The sequence below is a fragment of the Podarcis muralis genome, chromosome 14, assembly GCF_964188315.1.
Source record: "Podarcis muralis chromosome 14, rPodMur119.hap1.1, whole genome shotgun sequence".
Taxonomy (NCBI): Eukaryota; Metazoa; Chordata; class Lepidosauria; order Squamata; family Lacertidae; genus Podarcis; species Podarcis muralis.
In genome coordinates this window covers 36,066,409-36,090,045 of record NC_135668.1, presented here as the reverse complement: position 1 = coordinate 36,090,045, position 23,637 = coordinate 36,066,409, and the positions used below count along the sequence as shown (strand labels likewise).

The 23,637-nt window shown below is 45.5% G+C and overlaps 1 protein-coding gene across 1 annotated transcript; it reads right to left on the bottom strand.

Moving 5' to 3' along the window:
* Window positions 1–295: 295 nt before the first annotated feature.
* On the bottom strand, window positions 296–23,379 carry LOC114584555 (ectonucleotide pyrophosphatase/phosphodiesterase family member 7-like). Its single transcript, XM_028706518.2, has 5 exons — window positions 23,086–23,379; window positions 17,615–17,760; window positions 11,040–11,666; window positions 5,200–5,531; window positions 296–1,051 (listed from the first exon to the last, which is right to left on the bottom strand). Exons 1-5 carry the CDS (start codon window positions 23,339–23,341, stop codon window positions 991–993), a joined length of 1,422 nt encoding a protein of 473 aa, XP_028562351.2. The 5' UTR covers window positions 23,342–23,379; the 3' UTR covers window positions 296–990.
* Between the last annotated feature and the right edge of the window lie 258 nt (window positions 23,380–23,637).

Sequence of the window (23,637 nt, the reverse complement as noted above, 5' to 3'; positions counted from 1 at the left end):
TTTTTTTAAGAAAAAAAAAGCACTGAAGACTGATTTGCTATCTGTTTTATTCCAAGAGGCAGCAAGACATCCCTTATTGTGGGGTGCACTTAAATGTTAATAGAACAATGTGGGTGCAAATGACACCTCCCTATGTTCCCTTGTTAAATCAGCCCTTTATATAGAAACACAAATTTTGGTCTTGGATTGAACATGGGGCCTTCTGCAGGCAAAGCAGGTGCTCTCCCACTGAGCCAAAGTGGCTGAGATCTCACTCCACCCAGCTGCTCAGTAAGCAAAGGGGGGGGGGGGAGGGGAGGCAAGAGGTTCTGGGGGTCAGTGCCAAAGATTTCTGGACCAGCCCCTAATGACACCCCTGGAACTTTGGGGGTGTTTGTAAGTGCACCCCTACTTTTTCAGCAGCAAAATGTTGGTGGGTATAAGGTCAAGTCTATAGCAAAAGAATCTCACTTTGGAGCACTGAGTCACTGAGATGGTGGTTCTGCTGCTCCTGTTTTTGGTCAAGCATGTGGAGCCAGGCTGCTTCTCTGGGAGAATTGATATTGCAATTCCCCCCAAAAGGCAAATGGGTGTTTCCTGCCACCCTGTCCACCTTGCCAGATCAACTGGTGCCAAAGCCAAGGATAGGCAGAGTCAACTAATGCTTGTTTTGTGCCCATCCTCCCCACCCCCCAACTAAGTCTACAAGGGGACCACTGAGGCTAAGGATGATGTATATCACAGCCAGGGCCACCAGCCCCCCCTGAACTGGCTGTAAGTAAGAAGTCAGGGCGGGTGGGGGCTGATGGAAAGGGAGGGTGGGGCAGTGCCCCATTCTCCCCAATGGACTAGCCTCTGTTGCCCTACTGTGGTTTGACATGGTACAGTCCATTTAACCTCTCAGAGGACTCCTTTAGCACCTCATGGAGCATCTCATTCTGCAGGGTGTGCAACCTAAGCCTTGGACAACGTCATTCCAAGAGTGCCTTCTTTGAACATGAAAGTGAGTCATCATAAGCCAGTTGACGGCGGCGCTGTCTTTTTCATTTCTTCGGGATGCTCATCTTTCTTCCTGTAATGGATGGGAGCATTTGGAGAGAGAGAGAGAGAGAAAATCAGATATGATTTGGAGAGCGTTTTTGGTATTCAAATAGAATTTAAAATTAACTTGCCTTTGGAGGGGAGTGTTTCATTGCACACAGCAGGGTTTCTAAATTTGAGAACTGTCATTTTAAGGTGACGCAGAACCTCTTAACAGCTCAGAGCAGGTACGATTCCTCTAGGGGCATAGCAAAGACAGAACTGCCAGTGGACCTGAAACTTTTACTGCTTGCTGCAAGTTGGCATCCAGGCATCTCTTTTTATTGTGCATTCATGATTATTTGTGCTCGTGGTATCGGGTTAGTTATATGCACCCTGCTTTTAATACTATTTGCACCTGCAAAAGTTTTGGGGCAGACATACTGCTTGGTTTCCAATCAATGCCCCTTACCTTCCTGCTGAAATCCCACAGCCTTTTAGACATCAAATGTTCTGGTTGTTGTTTTTTTTGTCCAGCCTTTGTCGGACAATGATGATAATGAGGTGACATTGGGGAAGCAGCACAGAGCAACTAATAAAGCAGAATGAAGTATGGATGGCGTTGTATCAATTCATGTGCTATTATGGCACCAGTGGCATGCTGCAGAGCACACTTTCTCTGGAAACCTCATGGGGAAGCAAGATGTTGCAGTGTTAATGCTGTGAAGCCTCTCCATCCTATGTTCAGGTTGTTTATAGGTGTACATAAAGGCATATATCCCAAAGAGATTGCAGTCTCTATTGACCGTCATCCTAAGGAAATCGAACCCTGGGTATGTGCTGGGACCCCCAGAATCTCTCGCTGCTTGGATATTGGGGTAATGAGCAACAGTACTAGGTAATAGATTTTTATACCTGAGCTAGAAGCATAACAATTGACAAAATTGGTTTTTTGTTTTTTTAAAAAAGAGACTTTATATTCCTCTGCTCTGGCAAAGCTGTTCACAAAAAGCTGATTGCTTTCCCATTTCACAGCCCACAAAACCAGCAAAAAAACATATGTGCAATCTTTGAAAATGCGTTTTGAATGGACGCGTTTTGCCGCTGTTTACGTAGAGCATTCTGGCTTCTAACAGATTGCCGGAGTCGTTTCTAGATGCTTTTTATCCAGAGATAGATGATATGCTTAATAAAACATCTGCTATGCTATTGTTAATTAGGGATTGGAAATGGTGTCTATGCAAAGGGAGAGAAAGAAAAAGAAAAGAACCCACAACTGGAGATATATTTCAAGTTAGGGAGTAGTGGAATATCATTATTTAATGAGATGGCAACTAGCTGTAGTCTTGGTCGGATCCTGGCACACTCAGGAAGGCAGGAGGTATTCCAGCTAAAAGCACATGCCTATTAATGTGGACTTGTTCAGGGCTGACCACAAGCGTTTCTTTCTCAAGATCCAAAGGCTGTTCCCATGTTTCTTGTTGAACCATGACCTGGGAGACTTGGGTTCAAATCCCTACTCAGCTATGAAGCTTACTGGGTGACCTCGGACCAGTCACTGTCTCTCTGCCTGGCTTACCTCACAGGGTTGTTGTGAGGATAAAAGGAGGAGGGCAGAACCATGTACACCACCTTAAACTCCTTGCCACTGGGGAGGGGAAGGTGGCGTATAATTAATAATAAATTCCTGGGCGGCAAAGAGGCAGGGGTGCCAACTTGAATAAAAAATTAGGGATGCCCAGGTAAGCCCTGCCCCCCATAATCGATCACATGACACGGTGCACGCATACCATTTGAATGGCAATGGCCATCAACTTTTGGGGGCCCCAGTCCCCCTCAAATATTTTATTGAGGGGCACAAAAACCCCTTAAGGGACACAGGTGGTGTTGTGGGTTAAATCACTGAGCCTAGGGCTTGCCGATCAGAAGGTCGGCGGTTCGAATCCCTGTGATGGGGTGAGCTTCTGTTATTGAGTCCCTGCTCCTGCCAACCTAGCAGTTCGAAAGCACATCAAAGTGCAAGTAGATAAATAGGTACCTCTCCGACGGGAAGGTAAACGGTGTTTCTGTGCGCTGCTCTGGTTACCAGAAGCGGCTTAGTCATGCTGGCCACATGACCCGGAAGCTGTACGCCGGATCCCTCGGCTAATAAAGCAAGATGAGCGCTGCAACCCCAGAGTTGTCCGCGACTGGACCTAATGGTCAGGGGTCCCTTTACCTTTACTAAAGACCTTTTGGCCCCTAGGAGTTGGCTCCTATGCAAGGAGGTATGGGCTGCATGGAGGCACTAAGGGTGCCAATCTGATGGTGCATCCATAGAATCCTGACCCCGCTGCCACCTTATTGCATCCAAATAAGGTCCGGTGATGCCAGAGCTGGCAGGGTGGCTCTGTTGTGCCACACTGGCTCCCACTCATCTGCACATCTCAAGACGAATGTATGGACTGGGACGTAGCTATCCGGCAGGCAAAGCTCTCAGTATGGCCTGAAGGCACACAAGGCTACCCCCTTGCTAAAGCCCAGTGGGTCCTGGTTTGATTGGTGCCTGGAACAGGGAGCTGCCTTACTCTGAATCAGACCACTGGTCTATCAATGTTTGGCGCAGTGCTTTTCTGGATGGATGTGTGTAGAAAGTAGCCTAGGAACATAAGAAGAGCCTTTGGATCAGACCAGTAGCCCATCTAGTCCAGCATCCTGTTCTTACAGTGGCCAGGCAGATAACTGGTGGGAAATCTTGAAGCAGGATCAAATCACAAGAGCCGGTTTTCAGCAAGTGGTACTTAGACGTGTTGGCCCTGATCATGGAGGCAGAGTATAGCCATCCTTGCTAGTAGCCATGAATAGTCTTATCCTCTAAGAACCTTATCCTTGGCACTACTTCTGCACAAAGGCAAAATTAGCCTTCGTCGTTCCACTCCCTTTTGCCCCTGGCCCTTCCCATCACTGGTGTCTGGCCCCCAGAAGGTTGCCTAAAAGGTAATGTGGCCCCCCTCAGCCTGGAGAAGGATCCCTACCCCTGCAGTTAGGCCCCTCTGTTCTTTTGTATTGTGTTTCTGTGCTGCATCTGTGCAAGCGGGGGGTGGGGGGGTAGGGTAACGAAGCAGGCAAATTGCTGTATTTTCTACTGCATTCTCTATGAATGCGGGTTGCATTTTGCGATGTGACAATCGAGGACCCGAATTTTGCTGAGCCGTAGTTTGCAGTGCAGATGTCTCTTTACGGGCCCGGCAATTTAGAAGGCGAAATGAACATTGCGTGAGAGATGTTTTATAGTGTCGCAAGCAAAAATAAATAAATAAATGAAATAAATGGCCCTCATAATTGCCGGCTGATTGAATCCACGTGAAAGTTTTATACAGATACATGTTGTTTACTAGGATGTTTTCATAGGGTGTAATAAGGCTTGCATTGATATTTCATTGCGGAATAATCAATGTGTGAGTGAAACATGACAAAATTATGACCTGGGAAAGAGCATGCTGGTGTTTTATTGTGGTTTCAAAGTGCGGATGTGATTTGTGAAGATGCAGATTTTTATATTTATTTCTTACAGGAGTGAATAAAACAGGATTTGCAGTGAACGGCTTGCTAGCTGGCATTTGCTGATCTGCCTCTCAGGAATAAGAACACTCCTGTCCTTTGCCTTATGTAGTACATTATGAGTGGAAAGACCCTTTTTCGGCCTGAGGGACACATTGCCTCAGTGGTGGATGGGGCCAGAGCCAAAAGTGGGCAGGGCAATTTATGTGATTCTTGCCTTTGACTGACAGAGGTTCTCCTGGATTTCAAGTAGGGGAATCTTTGTCACCCCAACTGGGAGATGCTGGGGACTTTCTTCATTTAAAGCACTGCTATACCACTGAACTACGGCCCTTCCCCAAAGGGCGGATGGCCATAGCTCAGTGGTAGATTGTCTGTTTTGTCTGCAGAAGGTCCTAGGTTCAATCCCTGGCATCTCCAGACAGAGCTGAGAATGTCCCTTGCCTAAACTCCCAAAGAGTTGCTGTCAGGCATTGTGGACAATAGTGGACCCCATGGTCTGAATCCAAATAATTTATTTTCCTGTGTTCCTATGTAGCAATGGATCCTGTCAACTGCCTGAGGGTGCCGGGTGCCAACACTGGCCTTCTTTACCCCTGCTTCCTCCTTCCACAATATGCCATTCCAGAATTAGAGAACAAAGAAGGAAACACGGCTTACCCCTTCTGACGTTGACTAGCCCTGTAGGACACTATGGAGATGGGTATCAGAAGAAGCAGGACTCCCAGGAAGCCTCCTACAAGGATGGGAATAAGGATGTTCCTGGATGGTGCTGAATGGAGCATGTTGCGAGTGAATGCCAAAGAGCCATTGTTGGGTTCGGGGTGGACTCCCAGGAGCTCACACATCAACGGGTAAATGTGGATGGTGTCAAAGGGTTCTGCCAAATAGCCCTTCTTGAAATCTGGACCAAAAGCTCTGAAGATGGTCTTCATATCCATGTCTTCGTTGTCAAATCCATGGTCGCCTTTGTTGACGTAGAGGATGAACCTCTGAAAAGAGAATGTAAGCACATTTCCAATGGTTTGTGCACTTATATTTATTGCGTGCCTGAAGTGCTCTTAGGTTTCTGGAGAAAAGTGCTTCCTTAACGATTCCATCTGGGTGCATAGCTAAGCAACACAGAATTAAATTATGGAATTTGTAACTGCAAGCTGTAGCGATGGGTAGCAGCATAGATTTGGGGTTTTTTTTTTGGGGGGGGGTCATAAAGTGGGTGTGGGAAGTGGAGGGAGAAATGAAGGTGGACAATCTGCCTTTTGCTAAAAATGTGCCATGAGCATGCCATGTGTAACCCTCTGCAAACATGTCACTCAAGAGGAAATGTTGTGTGCAAGGAATAGATAGATAGATAGATAGATAGATAGATAGATATAGATAGACAGACAGACAGACAGACAGACAGACAGAAGATATATAGAGAGACAGAAAGACAGACAGACAGGTAAATAGCTGTGCAATGTCAAAATGATTCATACAAAACATGACCTCTCATAACCTCTCAGTTCTCATCACTGCCTGCCAAATGTTGGAAGCCTTAGGACTTGGTGCATCAGCCACTATATGTCACTATTGCTCCACTGGAAACTGGGCACCAAGATCACATCCATAGTTTACAGTTCTAGCCTTATGCTTTGAAAACTTCAGACGTACACCTAAAGAAAAAAGTATGATGTGTGAAGAGGTCTTTCATGCTTCAGGATGCATGAAATGTGTTAACTTGGTCTGAAGATCAGTCTACATGTTTAGAAATAGCTTGTGGAACTGCAGATTGCACTGCTTGAGAACGCAGGTGGGTAACTGTATGACCAAAAACTAGCTCGTTTGGGGAAATGGCTCTTTATCTTTATTGATACTATTTTCACTGTGCTCTTCGGCTGAAAAAAAAAAAAAAAAGGCTTGCAGAGCACAATTACAGCTTGTTGGATCAGGCCAATGATCCGTCTAGCCCAGAATATTGTTCTGGCAGTGACCACCCAGATGCGCCATTGAGGGCAAGCAGGACCAGAGCTCAAGAGCAGCCTCTCCTCTTATGGATTCCAGCAACTGGAATTCAGAAGCATTTCTGCCTCCAAGCAGCTTACAAATATAAATAATGACTTGCACTCTGAAAGGTACAACATAAATGGCAAAGGGATGGGGAGAGAGGAGGAAAGAAGCAATCTCAGGCACTAATTCTTAGTTACAGAGTTCTTCTAAGGACTAACCAGAATGCGGGTGGATTGGGGCATGCAAGGAGAGGAGAAAGCAATGAGCTCTCTGCTGAGTGGGGAAGGGACCTGCTTCCCTTCCCTTCCTCAGTCTGCTGCAGGCTCATGCGGGGTCTCCTGCCAGGTGACAGTTGAGGGAGGAGAGACCCTGGAGTCCCATCAAGTTGACCACAAACTTGACATGAGCCAACAGTGTGATGCGGCAGCTAAAAAACCCAATGCAATTCTGGGCTGCATCAATAGGAGTATAGCATCTAGATCAAGGGAAGTAATAGTGCCACTGTATTCTGCTCTGGTCAGACCTCACCTGGAGTACTGTGTCCAGTTCTGGGCACCACAGTTCAAGAAGGACACTGACAAACTGGAACATGTCCAGAGGAGGGCAACCAAAATGGTCAAAGGCCTGGAAACGATGCTGTAAAGGGAGTTGGGGTTGCTTGTGCGTAAAGGGTGCTACTGTTCTAGGCAACGTAGCCTGGCTAAACCTTTCCCTAGGGGGCTGGACAGCCCTTTCTCCATGGCTGTGTCAGTCGCTGGCAGAATCCGTCAGTGGGCGTTTCCTGAACTTCTTCCAACATAGAAACTCTTTGACGCCAAGTCTCCTCCTAGCCTCCCTGCGTGGAAGTCTCCTGCGCAGAGTGGGCGTGCCCAACAGAGGTCCTGTGCTCTCCCCGCTGGTCTCTGCGGAAGAGTCTTGGAGCCCTCTCTCCGCACTTCCCCCTTGCTTCCTGGTGTCACTCCTATTTCCTTCCTCAAAGGAGGTGTTCTCTCTCCTCCTGCTGGTCCCTTCTCCTGCATCGTTGGGGAGCCTTACCTCCACTCTAGGCTCCGATGGCAGTTCCCTGACAGATGCCTTATGAGGAACGGCTAAGGGAGCTGGGCATGTTTAGCCTGGAGAAGAGGAGGTTAAGGGGTGATATGATATCCATGTTCAAATATATAAAAGAATGTCATATAGAGGAAGGAGAAAGGTTGTTTTCTGCTGCTCCAGAGAAGCGGACACGGAGCAATGGATCCAAACTACAAGAAACAAGATTCCACCTAAACATTAGGAAGAACTTCCTGACAGTAAGAGCTGTTCGACAGTGGAATTTGCTGCCAAGGAGTGTGGTGGAGCCTCCTTCTTTGGAGGTCTTTAAGCAGAGGCTTGACAACCATATGTCAGGAGTGCTCTGATGGTGTTTCCTGCTTGGCAGGGGATTGGACTCAATGGCCCTTGTGGTCTATTCCAACTCTATGATTCTATGATTCTATAACCAAAATGGTCAAAGGCCTGGAAACGATGCCTTATGAGGAATGGCTAAGGGAGCTGGGCATGTTTAGCCTGGAGAAGAGGAGGTTAAGGGGTGATATGATAGCCATGTTCAAATACCGGTATATAAAAGGATGTCATATAGAGGAGGGAGAAAGGTTGTTTTCTGCTGCTCCAGAGAAGCGGACACGGAGCAATGGATCCAAACTACAAGAAAGAAGATTCCACCTAAACATTAGGAAGAACTTCCTGACAGTAAGAGCTGTTCGACAGTGGAATTTGCTGCCAAGGAGTGTGGTGGAGTCTCCTTCTTTGGAGGTCTTTAAGCAGAGGCTTGACAACCATATGTCAGGAGTGCTCTGATGGTGTTTCCTGCTTGGCAGGGGGTTGGACTCGATGGCCCTTGTGGTCTCTTCCAACTCTATGATTCTATGATCTCCTCCTCTGCTATAGGCTGGCCACCTCCTTGACATGCTAGCAGGCAGTTTTTAAAACAGAGATGCATCTGTTTCCTCTTCTCACCCCTTCCATACAAGGAGGGCCATACTGTGTACCGTATTTTTCGCTCTATAGGACGCACTTTTTCCCTTCTAAAAAGCAAGGGAAAATGTGTGTGCGTCTTATGGAGCGAATGAAGGCTGCGCAGCTAACCCCAAGCTAGAACAGCGAGACGGAGCGCTGCGCAGCTTCAAAGGCTGTCCCTGAAGCCAGAACAGCGAGACGGAGTGCTGCTCAGCGCTCCGTCTCGCTGTTCTAGCTTGGAGATGGCTGCGCAAAGCCTCCGCTGCCCTGCGGAGGCTTCAAAGGCTGTCCCCGAAGCCAGAACAGCAAGAGGCTTTCCCAGAAGCCAGATCCCTCTTGCTGTTCTGGCTTCTGGGGTTCAGAATTTTTTTTCTTCTTGTTTCCTCCACCCCAAACTAGGTGCGTCTTATCGTTCGGTGCATCCTATAGAGCGAAAAGTACAGTACTTTTTCTGAATATGTTTTTAGGTTCTATGCACATTTTCATTTTGGGTACGACAAGCTCAGTGGAGCACACCATTTTGCAATGGAAACATTTCCATAGGATGCACGCCCAGGTGGTGAGCTTTGCCATGCATTCCGCTTTGCAGGTCTTTGGAATTTCTTGGCTTTCCAGGTTGCAGCATGCCTGAGCGTTTGCCACATGGGGGCGCAATCAGAAGGAAAAGATCCCAAAGCGAAAGTGAGAGTAAAAAGCCATGCTGTGCACTTACTGTTCATTTCCCCACAAAAATTGTACTAGTCTTTACGATGTTTTGAATTTTAACCACTATTCTGAATAGCAAACATTTAAGATCACAGCTAGTGGAGTGTGTATTTTGCATAGGGAGAATTCCATGATAAATTGAAATGGGAGCATAAATTGGCTACGATTTGCATATTCAGGAATGGAAATCGCACAGTCAAATATGAGCAGTGTTCACTATTGTTTTTTTCCCTTTTAGTCCATAGGCTTTATGTTAAATAATATATTATTTCTTTATGTTGCATCTGATGTTTCCCTTCTACTGAAATTGAAATCGTTTCGGCCACAGAGAATAGTGGGATGTAGGTTTTAGTGGAAGCCGAAGTGCAGCAGAAGGTTAACAGTGCTGAGTGCAATGAACACAAGACGGGATGGAAATCTCTGCCTCCTGACATGTCTAATAGTGCACCTCAACATTTAAAGCTTCCGTCCAGCATTACTTTGGGCTGCCTGCATGGGCCAGGTATGGTGGGTGCTGCCGTTTATTTCCTTATTCCCTTCCATTTATGAATCATTTCCTATGAAACATCTTAGAGGGATAGAACAATAAAACATCAGGAACAAAAACATACAACAAACCAAGTTCATATATAAAAACAATTAGTTCCACAACACTTGGAGGACCACAGGTTCCCTTCCCCTGAATTATGGCGGTTGGAGGATAGATGGCGGCTAACAGATTGAGGTTGAATCCTGACAAGACAGAAGTACTCTTTTTGGTGGACACAGTGGGCAGGTGTGAGGGACTCCCTGGTCTTGAATGGGGCAACTGTGCCCATGAAGGAACAGGTGCGCAGCCTGGGAGTCATTTTGGATTCACAGCTGTCCATGGAGGCACAGGCCAATTCTGTGTCCAGGGCAGCTGTTTACCAGCTCCATCTGGTACGCAGGCTGAGACCCTATCTGCCTGCGGACTGTCTCACCAGAGTGGTGCATGCTTTAGTTACCTCTCACTTGGACTACTGCAATGCGCTCTATGTGGGGCTACCTTTGACGGTGACCTGGAAATGACAACTAATCCAGAATGTGGCAGCGAGACTGGTGATTGGGAGTGGCCACCAAAACCATATAACACCAGTCCTTAAAGACCTACACTGGCTCCCAGTACGTTTCCAAGCACAATTCAAAGTGTTGGTGCTGACCTTTAAAGTCCTAAATGGCCTCAGCCTAGTATACCTGAAGGAGCGTCTCCACCCCCATCGTTCAGCCTGGACACTGAGGTCCAGCGCTGAGAGCCTTCTGGTGGTTCCCTCACTGTGAGATGTGAGGTTACAGGGAACCAGGCAGAGGGCCTTCTTGGTAGTGGCGCCTGCCCTGTGGAATGCCCTGTCATCAGATGCCAAGGAAATAAACAACTATCTGACTTTTAGAAGACATCTGAAGGCAGCCCTGTTTAGAGAAATTTTTAATGTTTGATGTTTTATCGTATTTTTAATATTCTGTTGTGAGCCGCCCAGCGTGGCTGGGCAAACTCAGCCAGATGGGCGGGGTAGTAGTAGTAGTAGTAGTAATAATAATATGTGCATGTGTTAATATGGCATTTTACTTTGAAAAGATCCAAGTGTTATTGCATGGAGTGGAAACCACATAAGGAGACCCCTGTTGCATCAGACCAGGGACCCATCTAGTTCAGCATCCTGTTCTCAGAGTGGACATCTGCATGCCCAGTGGAAAGCCCATAGCCAGGACCTGAGTGCAATAGCACGTCCCCTCTCTTAGGATCCCCAGCAGAAGTATGGTATGCAGAAGCCATGATTTCATAATGAACTTACCCCATTGACACTGTAACCCGAATCTCCATAAACCAGGATTGGCAAAACCCGTTCATGTTGAGCGTAATGGAAATGCTCAGGAAACTCTCCCTTTTTATACACTTTGAGATGAGGGTGGGCATTTTTCAATGCCTGATAGATTTCCTCTTCTTTACCCGGTTTGGGGAGGATCATGCCAAAGCCACCATAGTCTACGATGTCAAATTTCACCAGGTCGCTGAATTTAATGTAGTTGCTCAGCATGATCTCAGTAACTTCCGGTTTCTTTTTGACCGTGGTCATTCCGTGATCGGACGTGATGATGACATTGAGGGTCTCCTTCAAGCTGTGTTTTTCAATCGCTTCAAGGAGGTAACCGATGGTCCGGTCAATCTGTCGGATGATCATTTTCCTGTCTTCAGTCTCTGGGCCAACCATGTGCCCCACCTTGTCAGGTTCCCCATAATAAAGTGTGACAAAATCAAAATCTTCCTCGGTGAACCATTTCATGACGATATCAATGTTTTCCCTCCACTCTGTCTCGTTGCTGTCGGGGTGAGTAAAGGACTCAACCAAACTCCTTTGGACTCCCTGGCCACTGTAATTGGCACCTCCACCGGGATAGTGAAATGAAGCTGTTTTCTTCCCCTAGTGGAGGAAAAATGAGGGTTTTTTAAAATTAAAAAACAGGGAGTTCAGGGAATATTCTTAACTGTGTGAAGGACAAGAAAAATCAAGCCAAAGGGTCAGTTACACCTAGCATCTCTCTTCGTTGTTGCAACCCGAATGCAAACATACTTCCAACACACTCTGAAGCTGCTTCCAGACACTCTGTTTATTGAACATTTCCCCCGGTTTGTTAGTGCAAATGCCACCTCCAGACTATCAGTGTTTTGTGGAAGGGATTCAGCTGTAATACTGTAAAATTAGATCCACACAATTATAGTGAATTAAAGTGCTCTGGTGTAACAGTTCCACTTATTGTTTTTTAAAATTGGACTCCTGCGGTTAGGACAGTGATGGACATTCGCGTAGGCCTCATTGAGCTCAATGGGACTTCTGCTTAAACACATATAGGATTTAAAGGAACAAGACAGGGATGTCTGTTGTCACCACTATTATTCATTACTGTCCTGAAGGTCCTGACAAAAAACCTGTGGGAAACTACAACCGTGAAAGGTATAAGAATCGGTGTAAACAAGTATAAGCTAAAAGCTTATAGAAATGGTCTATAATGAACTAAAAAAGATGTTAAAATATACCTTCCCCCAAAAATCGGAAGTGTTTTTGCTTGGGTTGATGGGAGAAGAGATTGCAAAAGTAGACCAAAGACTATGTATGCCACCACTGCAGCAAGAATTTTGTTAGCCCAAGGTGGAAATCACAAGAATTACCAATGATTGAGGAGTGGCAGATGAAGATGATGGACTATGCAGAGCTAGCCAAACTGACTGTGAGGATCCGGAACCAAGGTGACGAGAAATTCCAGAGAGATTGGAGTAAATCTCGAGAGACCATTGCAAAAATGTGAAGACACTAGCAGGATTGACATAAATCCTGCTACACAATATAAAAATAATATCTGAACATGGATAATAGAAGGATTTGATATATATTGATTTGATATATATATTGAAGGACAGAAACTGACAGCAGAAATGCATACAATTTTTTAGGAAATTGGAAACCAGTTGAAGGGAGGGAGGGAAGTCATGAGCTTGGCGGAGTAAATGCTTTTGAATACCTATCATAATGTTGTTATATTTTATGTTTCTGTTTTATTACTGAAAATAATAAAAATTATATTAAAAAAAAATAAACACGTATAGGATTACGCCATAAGGTCAAAATTTCCTCCACATATGAAATGCCTGTCAAATCAGAGGTAACCTCTGCCATAAATTTTACAGAGTAATTTTATTAATTCAATTAATTTCAGAGTAGCACCAGCCAGATTATTATTATTATCATTATTATGCTTATCATAATGTTCTTACTGACATTTAATATGCCATTTTGGGGCTGAGAAAAGGTCAAAGCTGATTTAAAACCCAACTTCACAAAAACAGGCAAATCCTGCCAAGGAATGGAAAGATCAATCTGAGTTCATAATACTGTCCAGGTACAGTGGACGCTTGGGTCGCGAACGTGATCTGTATGGGAGGGTGTTCGCAACCCGCAGCGCCGCACCTGCGTGTGTGCGGGTCACGATTCGGCGCTTCTGCGCATGACGTGATTTAGTGTGTCTGCGCATGCGCCAGCGCCGAAACACGGAAGTAACCCGTTCCAGTACTTCCGGGTTCAGTGTGGTGCACAACCTAAAAACGCACAACCTGAAGCGTCTGTAACCTGAGGTATGATTGTACTAAGGACAGAGTCCAGCTTGTAACATCAGAATCTCTATTGTGATATTTGGCACACTTTGGGATACCAGTTCCATATTTTCGTAGTTTCACAGTGCAATCCTGAGTATGCTTACTCAGAAGTAAGTCCCACTGTGCACAATGAAGGCTAATTCCAGCTGAATGCGAACAGGATTGTCATCTCAAAATGGAACCCTATACATTTCTACTCAGAAGTAAGTGCCATAGCATTCAAGGTTGTCCCTCTGGGTGTTGTGGGATTACATTGAACGTTACAGAGTTACAGGACTGGGTGGTGGGTGGTGGGTGGGAATAGACAGATCCCCATCCCCAAAGAGCTTACAATCTATACTTTCCCTGTATAAATTAAAACATGGCAAAGTGAAGGCTCGGCTGATGTGCTAAATTTCCATGCACAAGGAGTTTTATCTGCAAACTTGCTACCCATGCACTACCAGAACTGGTGGAGTCCTGAGAAAAGTTTACCCCTTGATCCCAACTATCACTGCATAAAATGGCTTATGAGTTTCAGGCACTGGGGTGTACATACATTTATATTAGCACGGGGCACCCTTTTCTGCTAGAGGGCCACATTCCCATCTAGGGAAGCTTCTGGGGGCCACATGCAAAAGTGGGTGGAGCAACAAATGTTAATTTACTCATATATCTCTGTCCTCCATGCAGACAAGCCAGAAGCATCACCAGAGTTCAATGATGTTTTCCAGCCTGCCAAAAACTATCAAGAGGGTGCGAACCAGGGTTGGTGGGGGGGTTTGACATGGGGAAATGGGTGTGGCTGGTGAGGGACCATCTCCGAGGGAGAGTTCTGCGTGTGAACTAGAGAAACCTGGAGTCTGAGGCTCATCTCCCTCCAACCTATATGCATAAACAGGCCCAATGGAGGGCAGTGACTATTCTGTCTTCCTCCCCCTCTTTATCCCCAGAATTGTACCTTGGAGAGCTTTGACGTCTGGCTCCAGATCTTTTTAACCCAAGTAGCTGAATTCACATTGAGTCAAAACCTGGCAGGGGAATTCCTCCTGTTCTTATTTCCAACAAAACAATTTAATAAAGCTCAATAAAAATATAATTATGTAGAAACAAGAGGGTATTTACTGTTCTTGCCTCCCCATTTTATTAACATAATCAACTTTACTAGCAGCTATAAAATTTGGGATTATTACCAGTTTTACTGGGAATGTTATTTTCTGTTAATATTGCTGCTTTCTTTTATTGCAGAGCGTCACAGACATTCTTATTATTCCTCAAAGTTGTGAATTGAGGCAGCTGGCAGGTTTGCGGGGCTGTTTCCACCCACCCCCTTTCCTGATCGTACCCTTTGCTTAAACTAAAGTGCTTTGTAATTTTGGTTTCTCCTGCTTTTCACTTTGAAGGCTGCTTTCAATTTGACATAAGCTAGATTTAACCTTTAGCTGCACAAGCTCTTTAAAATTCCTGTTCCATGTGTCATTCGAATTAGCATCACTCTTCCCCGCACCCCCCCCCCCCCCATGCGAGGGCAAAGAAACTGTAGCTACATTTTCCTTCACTAAGAGAAAGAGTGGAAGTAGTGGAAATACAGAAAAAGAAAAGAAAGGGAGTTATATTGTTTGGCTGGAGATTTACAAGGTCACTGTTTCTCTTGACATTCTATTTAGTCTTCTGCTAAACAGCGTAACATATCTTTAGAGAAATACTTCAAGGCTCTCATATATCAATGCATTTTCAAAAAAGAAGAAGAAAGAAATTAGATGTATTATGTTTAATCTCTGAGTTGCTAGAGTGACGTTTGCTGAGACCAAATTCCTTTGCCTTGAATTCAAGACACATTTTGTCTTTTCCAAAGCAATCAGTACATGGGCTTTCAACGGACTAAGGGATGTTCAGCCATTTCATTGTCTCCCTCTGAACTTATCAACCAACCAACCAGTCGATCAAGAGGTAAATAATATGTGGTCAGGAAATTCTGGCAACCAAACCTGGGCTCTTGACTCTCTGTGTAGGTTTAGGAACAAAAGAACTACCTGCCTGGATCAGGCCAGTAACCCATCTAGTTCTGCATTTTGTTCTCAGAGTGATGAATCAGATCTCCACAGCGATCAGGGCCCAGTACATTTTGGCACCTGAGGCAAACCGCAAAATAGCATCCTAATGCCAAGTGCTATTTGACAGTGGAAGAGGCTGCCTCTGGTGTGGCTGTGAAGATCATGAAGGAACCCTGCACTTCTGATTTGGCCACAACATGACTAGTTGTCAGTTAAGGAAGAAGGTAGGGAGGTGGGGACTGGCTGAGGGCACATTTAGCCTAACGGACCACCCTCTTTGGGTTAACTTAGCCCTTCATTACATGAGTCTACACCAGCCTATTTCTTTTCCCATGGAATCCTGGCAACATGGATTCTGTCAAAGAAAAACCGTTAGACTTGGCTAGAGGTTAACACATTTATCTCCACAGAAACACGCCCAAATTGGAGCAGAGTGGGAGGGACTGGTATCTTGATGATTAATAAACCCAGTTTTGTCCAAATCACATGCGGAGTCAACATTTCTCTGAAAATGATGTAGGTGATGCCACATAAGGTGAATCGCTTTGCTGATCTTCAGCTATCAGCAGGCTGTAACCGCTTGGGATTCCTAAAATGGGCATTGCCTAGTCATTGTTAATGTGATTAAGAAGTACAGTGGTACCTCGGGTTACATATGCTTCAGGTTACATACGCTTCAGGTTACAGACTCCGCTAACCCAGAAATAGTGCTACAGGTTAAGAACTTCGCTTCAGGATGAGAACAGAAATCGGGCTCCGGCGGCACGGCAGCAGCAGGAGGCCCCATTAGCTAAAGTGGTGCTTCAGGTTAAGAACAGTTTCAGGTTAAGTACGGACCTCTGGAACGAATTAAGTACTTAACCTGAGGTACCACTGTAATGACAATCTTTTGGACTACTGAATGATGAGAGATGGTTCCGGAAACCTGGATTTGCCCAGAATTAAGTGTGCTTTCTGTACAAGTGTTGACAAGCTCAGCAGCAAAGAAGAGGAGGGATTCAGGTGGTAAGTAATAAAGGAAATATGAAGCTCGGCTGTGTCAGAGGCAAGAAGTTGGCCAAAAACCTGAGAGTAGAGATGGGAGAGAAATTCAGTTCACAAGAACATAACATGCTGGATCTGGCCAGTGGCCTGCCTAGCCCAGGATCCTGTTCTCACACTTGCCACCCTAATGCCTGAGCACACGATCACTCTCCCCTCCTGTGATTTCCAGCAACTGGTATTCAGAAGTGTTACTGCCTCTGACCATACATCCACATAAAGATTCTTTCAGGCCATCTGTATGTACAGGTTCTTCTTATAGGATAAGGAACACAAGAGTTTTTCATTAAAAAACAAAGACACGCCACAATGATGCTGATTCAGTCGTGCTGTTTGCAGATCCCTGGGTTTCTCTGTATAGAAAGGTGTGAACACCACCCACAGTAGTGGAGGAAAGGGGGCAGTCCGCCCCGTGTGCCATCTCTGAGGGGGTGACAAGAAGGCACCCTGTGGGAGACTTGCCCCGCTGTCCTGGGAGTGGCGGTGCGAGCCGCCACCATCGCGCCACCGCAGTCATGTGTGGAGGATCCCTTCGCCACTGCTGCAGCCACAAGCGGAGAACCCCTCCACCACCACCGCAAGCAGAGGATCCCACTGCAGCACTGTCGGCAAACCGCCTGGCGGCGCATGCACAGTGCTGCTATGTACGGCACATGCGCATGCACTGTATGTCGTGTACCACACATGCGCTGTATGTACTGCGCATGCGCACGAGCTGCTGGGCGGTTTGCCCCGCCCCCAACACCCTGCACTGGGTGCCGGTTACCCTTTGATCGCCCCTGACCATCCATCAGAGTAAACGGCTTTGTTGATTTAACTTTGATCATCCTTCAGTCTGCATCCACTTGTTCATCACATGAACTTATGGCGAGCCTGCTGGATCAGGTCAAAAGCCTATCTGGTCCAAATTCTTTTTCAAATAGTCAGATGCCTGTGAGATACCCTCAAGCAGGACCTGAGCACAAGAGCCTCTCCCCTCCAGCAGCTCATATTGAGAAGCATTAATGCCTCTGATGGTGGAGGCAGAGCATAGCTAGTTGCTACTAATAGCCTTCCCCATGAAAATGCAACCCTTGATCCAGAGAAACTCGAGGATGCCCTCGGACAATTCATTATAGCATTATAATCCTTGCTCTGGATCCAGTACCTGGTTTTGAGCTGTGATCCACAGTGGCAGAACTCCATTGTCCCACCATTCGGTCTTGTTCTGTGTTTCTTTGTGGCCATACTTTCTCAGAGTCTCCGTGTTGAACATCATATTATGGATGACACCATGGTCTTCGATCCAGCGGCCTAGGTTTGGAAAAGAAAAAGGATGAAAGGTGGGTGTCCTGTTGTGACTGTGGACTCACTGCCCCATAGGTGACTTGGGCTCCTGATAGTATCTTGCCCGCTTCTGCAGTAGTATGATACTTGACTCACTTACTTGAGTGTTCTAGACCTATCTGTTCTGCTGCCATCTTGAATACAGAAGAATTTTTGATACTGAGCCAGTGAGAGAGACTTCAGGCTCTGAACATTTCACCACTTCTGCACTTTATTAGTGCACACTATATAGCATCCTAGAATGAATTTCTGGCAAAGATAATCTTTTTTAACCAATCACATTCAGATACTAATTAAATCATTATCTGAGTAATGTATTTACTTTACGGGAAGTTCTTTTTAATGAGGAATATTAATTAAAACCTGTTGGATGGCTGGTAAGCATATAAGCATATCTGCCTGTCTGTTTTAATTAATTCCCAGTAAATAATGAGACCATATAAATATGTAATTGCATTACAGATTTTTAGAGCTGTGTTGAACATAGCAATATATATATATATATATATATGCTTTCGTAGATTTTCACGGGTACAGGAATGCAGGTTTTGGTGTCCTCGGGTATCTTCCCGTGTAAAAGTTGGGGTGTCTAGGCGACGTTTCGACGAGGTCTCACTCGTCATCTTCAGCTGGAAGGTTTCCTCCCCGTAGAGGTGAGATATTTGCTTTCGTAGATTTTCACGGGTACAGGAATGCAGGTTTTGGTGTCCTCGGGTATCTTCCCGTGTAAAAGTTGGGGTGTCTAGGCGACGTTTCGACGAGGTCTCACTCGTCATCTTCATATATATATATATATGAGAAACCTTTCTGTTTCTGAGTTTTAAACCTCAAGGGTGGAACATCTGCCTTGCAGGCAGAAAGTCCCAGGTTCAGTTTCCAGCATCTCCAAATATGACAAGGGAAGACTCCTGCCTGAAACCCTGGAGAGCTGCTGCCAGTCCGTGTAGACAATACTGAGCTAGAGGGACCAATGGCAGTTTCCTGTGCTCTTCTGTTATCCCTGTGTAATCACTCTTCCATATCATAATCCTGGATGTTTCCTGGAAATATCAACATACATGTATAAGGCAGGTTGGCCATCACTTGGTCACACCGGACTTCTTTTATGACCATAGGATGGGTGCTTTCAGCCATGACTTCCTGGGCTCTCCTCTTCATGGAGAAAGGCAACTTCCAAAGATACTCTCCCTGGAACCACAGCTGCCTGCCTTGAGTTCAGACCTGGGTGGTCATGCGATCTACTTTATAGACGGTAGTCCTCTATTGGAAGGTACCTCAGAGGACAGTCCCCCTGCTGGTAGGACTTGCAGGACCATGCCTTGTTTAATAATAAAGAACTATAAGAATAGAGACCAGGTGTGTGTGTGTGTGTGTTTGTGTATGTGCATAATTTCTGTGTCATGGTGGCCACCAATCTGGATGGCTTTAAAAGAGAATCAGACAAATTCATGGAGGAGAAGCTATCAATGGCTACCAGCCACTAAGGCTATGTTCTGCTTCCATGGTTGGAAGCAGCAATGCTTCTGAAGAGCAGTTGCTGGAAGCCACAGGAGCGGAGAGTTGCTCTTGTGCTTGGGTCCTGCTTCTGGGTTTCTCATGGGGACATCTGGGTGGCCACTGTGAGAACAGGATGGTGGCCTTGATAGGCCATTGGCCAGATCTAGTAGGACTCTTATTGTGTTCTTACAAGTAGCAGCAAGGGGAGGGCTATTGCCTGTGGTCTTCCTGGAGGAATCTGATTGGCCACTGTAAGAAGAGGATGCTGGACTAGGTGGGCCTTTGGTCTGATCCAGCGGGGCTCCTCTTCTCTCACAGTTTAGCATGCTCAACTCTATATGCCACTCTCTATCCCTAGCGATGGACTCTATTTTGGGAGATGAATAAGTGGGCACCCTTGATTTGGGCTTTGAACAGGGTGAGAGAAGCTCTGTCTGAAATAACAGAAAAGGCTAAAAACAGAGAGAGAGAGGAGCATGAAGAAAGTGGTGGTGGCCTGGGACCAGCCTTGGCAGAAATCAGCAGAGGGAAGTGAGAGTTCAGATTCATTGTGGGCACAGGGCACTGCCTCTGCTAAATTAACTGCTGAGCGATAGACTTCTTAGCAAAAGGCCAAAGCTTATAGTATTCAGCTGCACTATAAATAATGATCTACCCAGAGAATGAGTCACAGGATCTGGCAGGGAAGAGAGAAAACAACAGCTTTGGTCTTGGAGAATAAAGTTCTAAGCAACAAATATTGAAGCTGGAAATAGACATCCCATGATATTGGGCTGTTGGCCAGCCAAACGGCACTGGCAATAGAGGCGAATGTTTGCCAGGTTTGAATCGAGAGCCAGAACAGTGGCAGTGTGGTGTAGTGGTTAGGGTGCTGTACAAGGTCCCAGGAGACCAGGGTTAAAATCCACACACAGTCATGTGTCTGGGTAGGGTTCTGAGCTTTGTAGGCACAGAGGAAATGCCTCATGGGCTCCACTGACTGCTCCCCACCCCACACATAAAGTTTTTAGCCTTGAATGCTTTCATTTAATTAGGATTGACTTCCAGCATATCTGTTTGCAATAAAAATTATCAATTTTCCTCAGCTTTCAAAGCTATTTGTTGGCAATGATTGATTAATTAATTAATTAATCAAAGCACCCACCTTCCCGTCCTGGAAATGGACCTTATAAGGTGGCTGACTACTGTGATGGAACAGCTAACAATAACGTAATATAAACACTAATTAAACAAAGTGACAACTTAAACTTCTTTCCCAAAGGATTTTTCAGAAAGACTATACAATTTCCCCATTGATAATTCTGTAAGATGTTCGACTGCAGCAAGGTCAGTCAAAGCTGATGCCAAAACAAAGTTGAATTGGGGGCCTCTGCAACGACTGCACCATCCCCCTTTGTAAGAGATGCCCCTTTTCTTAACATTTTTTTTCCTTTTTGCAAAGAGCAGAAGGATCATTACAAGGTAGTTGCTTAATTGCTCCCTGAACTTGAAGATAAGATTTTATCTTGAGTTATGTAAGGTTTATCTCTTGGTATCTGATAAGGCCTTTGATTAACATGCACACATACACACACCCTTTACAGATTATTCTTTCCTGGGAGGCAGTCACAGGAGTCATATACCAGAAACCCCCCCGCCCACTCTTGTTTTATCGGTGAAATCAGTTCATTATTGGTTCATTGGAATGGTGAAGCTATGTGAACAGATCTACTAGTAAATAAAAAATTGTCCAGTAGCACCTTAGAGACCAACTAAGTTTGTTCTGGGTACAGTGGTACCTCGCAAGACGAATGCCTCGCAAGACAAAAAACTCGCTAGACGAAAGGGTTTTTTGTTTTTTGAGCTGCTTCGCAAGACGATTTTCCCTATGGGCTTGCTTCGCAAGATGGATATGTCTTGCAAGTTTGTTTCCTTTTTCTTAACACCGTTAATACAGTTGCGACTTGACTTTGAGGAGCAACTCATAGAACGCAGTGTGGTAGCCTTTTTTGAGGTTTTTAAAGCTTTTTGAGGTTTTTGAAGCTTTTCCAAAACTTTCCCGACACCGTGCTTCGCAAGACGACAAAACTCGCAGAACGAATTAATTTCGTCTTGCGAGGCACCACTGTATAAGCTTTTGTGTGCATGCACACTTCTTCAGAAAGCACGCAAGCTTTTGTGCACTCGAAAGCTTATACCCAGAACAAACTTAGTTGGTCTCTAAGGTGCTACTGGACAATTTTTTATTTATTTCGACTGCGTCAGACCAACACGGCTACCTACCTGAATCTAGATCTCCTAGTAGAAGAAGCAGTGTTTTGTCTCCCTGCACCAAACCCCTGCTTCTATTACCTGTTCTGTTCACATAGCTTCACTGTAACAATGATTTCTCCCTGTTAGATGAGTTATGCTGGAGAACGGACAGCAGGATTGTGATCCTGTTAGTTCTTCTAGACCCCTTGGTTGTTTTTGATGCCGTGCCATTGATTCTGTTATCCTTTTGGACCACTTGTCTAGCATTGATTATATGATGGTTCAGTTCTTCCTGGACGAGCATTTCCAGAAGATGGAGCTCTTCCTGAACCCCATAGCAATTGCCTATGTGGCACCACAGCAGTTGATATAAATCTCTGATACCAGTATGCTGTAGTGCCTAGGGTGTCAGACTAGGACCTGGGAGACCAGGGTTCAAATCCCCAGTCAGCCATGAGCTCACTGAATGACCTTGAGCCAGTCACTGCCTCTCAGCCTAGCCTACCTCATAGGGTTGTTGTGAGGATGAAATGAATGTGGGAGGGAACAATTTACACCACCTTGAGCTCCTTTGAGGAAAGGTGAACTATAAATGCAAGAAGAATGCTATTTTAGCATCTATGTCAGGGTTGGGGAACTCAAGCTGTTTTTGCCTGGCTGGAATGTGCCCTTGAACTCTGATAATGTCTCTCGCTTGCCTGGTCCCAGCAAATGGAATTCCTCAACTTGCAATTTCCAGCAATTGGCATTCAGAGGCATACTGCCAGGCAGCGGAGGAAACAACCCCCACAGCAGGTTGCCAGGAACGGACGAGACAAGGAAAAGTCTGCTTTTATTCAATATTCACAGAGAGAGGCTTGGGAATGCAGCCTCTCAGAATAATGGCATTGTCCTGAGTGACTCTCCACCCCCTTTCCTCCCAATTCCTCATTCCTCATCTCTTCTAGGGGTGGCGTTAAGGACTGTTTGCTTCTGAGCCCTTTGCTCTACTACTTTCAAGGCTTGCCAGTTTCTGGGGTGTGTGTGTCTGAAATGCTTTCTGAGGTCACTGTGTCTGTCAGCTGTTGCCCTCCTGGTGGTTCCTTTTCCTCTCCCATTATTTCCCAGCTTTCCCCCTCATCTGCCTCTGAGCTGTGACCTCTCTCAAACCCCTGTTGTAATTCTGAACTGTCTTCTTCTTCTCTGGAAGGGTCAGGCTGGGGAGGCGGTCTCCACCATTTCTCCTCTGCCCAGTCTCTGACACATACTCAGTTAAAAACACATGAAGAGCCTAATGGCTCTTCTATTCCAGCATCCTGTTCTCATAGTGGTCACCCAGATGTGAAGCACCCAGACGTGAAGCTATGGGAAGCAGACAAGCAAGATATGAGTGCAACAGCTTTCGACAGCCGAGAAAGAACATAGCCATTGTGGTTAGTAGCAACTGATAGCCTTTTGTCAGACCCTCTATGAAAGCCACCCAAGTTGGTTGCCATCACTACATAAATAAAACAATACATAAATGGAATAGACCTTTTACCAAGGATGAACGCCAGATAGCTGGGGAATATGGGATGGGCTTACCTGAGATGGTCGTGAAATGGGATGGTGAAGTCATGGTCACAAAGGGAGGAGTTACATATTCTGCTTTCACCCCTTCTTTGACTAAGTGGTCCATGTTTGGAGTGTCGACATCCTGGTCATAATTCCACCGGAATCCATCGAAGGAGATCAAGAGGAGTTTATGGGTATTTGCTTTCACCTTGCTCTGTGTAACAGGGTAACAAGCAGTGGTTGTCAAGAGGGCAAACACCAGAGCAAGGAAATTTGTGATCTTCATCCTGAGATGTCCAGCAGTCAAAAGAAAGCCCTCTATCTTACTGTCTGCTTTTCTAGCATGGTTGAAAAACACATACCTATTTACATATATCTAGAGCTGATCAGAGTAAAGTTCAGCACAGATAAGACTATTCATAGCTGCATGCTCATCTTCTTACTATCACCAGTTTTTATGAAATGAAAACCACGCCAAATGCAAATGAGATAAAAAAGTATCTTTTGAAATCTGAAAAGATACCAGCAAGCTGCTAGTAAGGATGGATTCTTGACCATTGGCCATGCAGGGTGTGGCTGATA

Coding starts and splice junctions, on each gene's coding strand:
- LOC114584555 (XM_028706518.2), bottom strand. CDS start 23,341: ATGAAGATCACAAATTTCCTTGCTCTGGTGTTTGCCCTCTTGACAACC. Junction 17,761..23,085: donor CCATTTCACGACCATCTCAG/GTAAGCCCATCC, acceptor TTCCAAACCTAG/GCCGCTGGATCGAAGACCAT. Junction 11,667..17,614: donor GGATCACAGCTCAAAACCAG/GTACTGGATCCA, acceptor TTCCTCCACTAG/GGGAAGAAAACAGCTTCATT.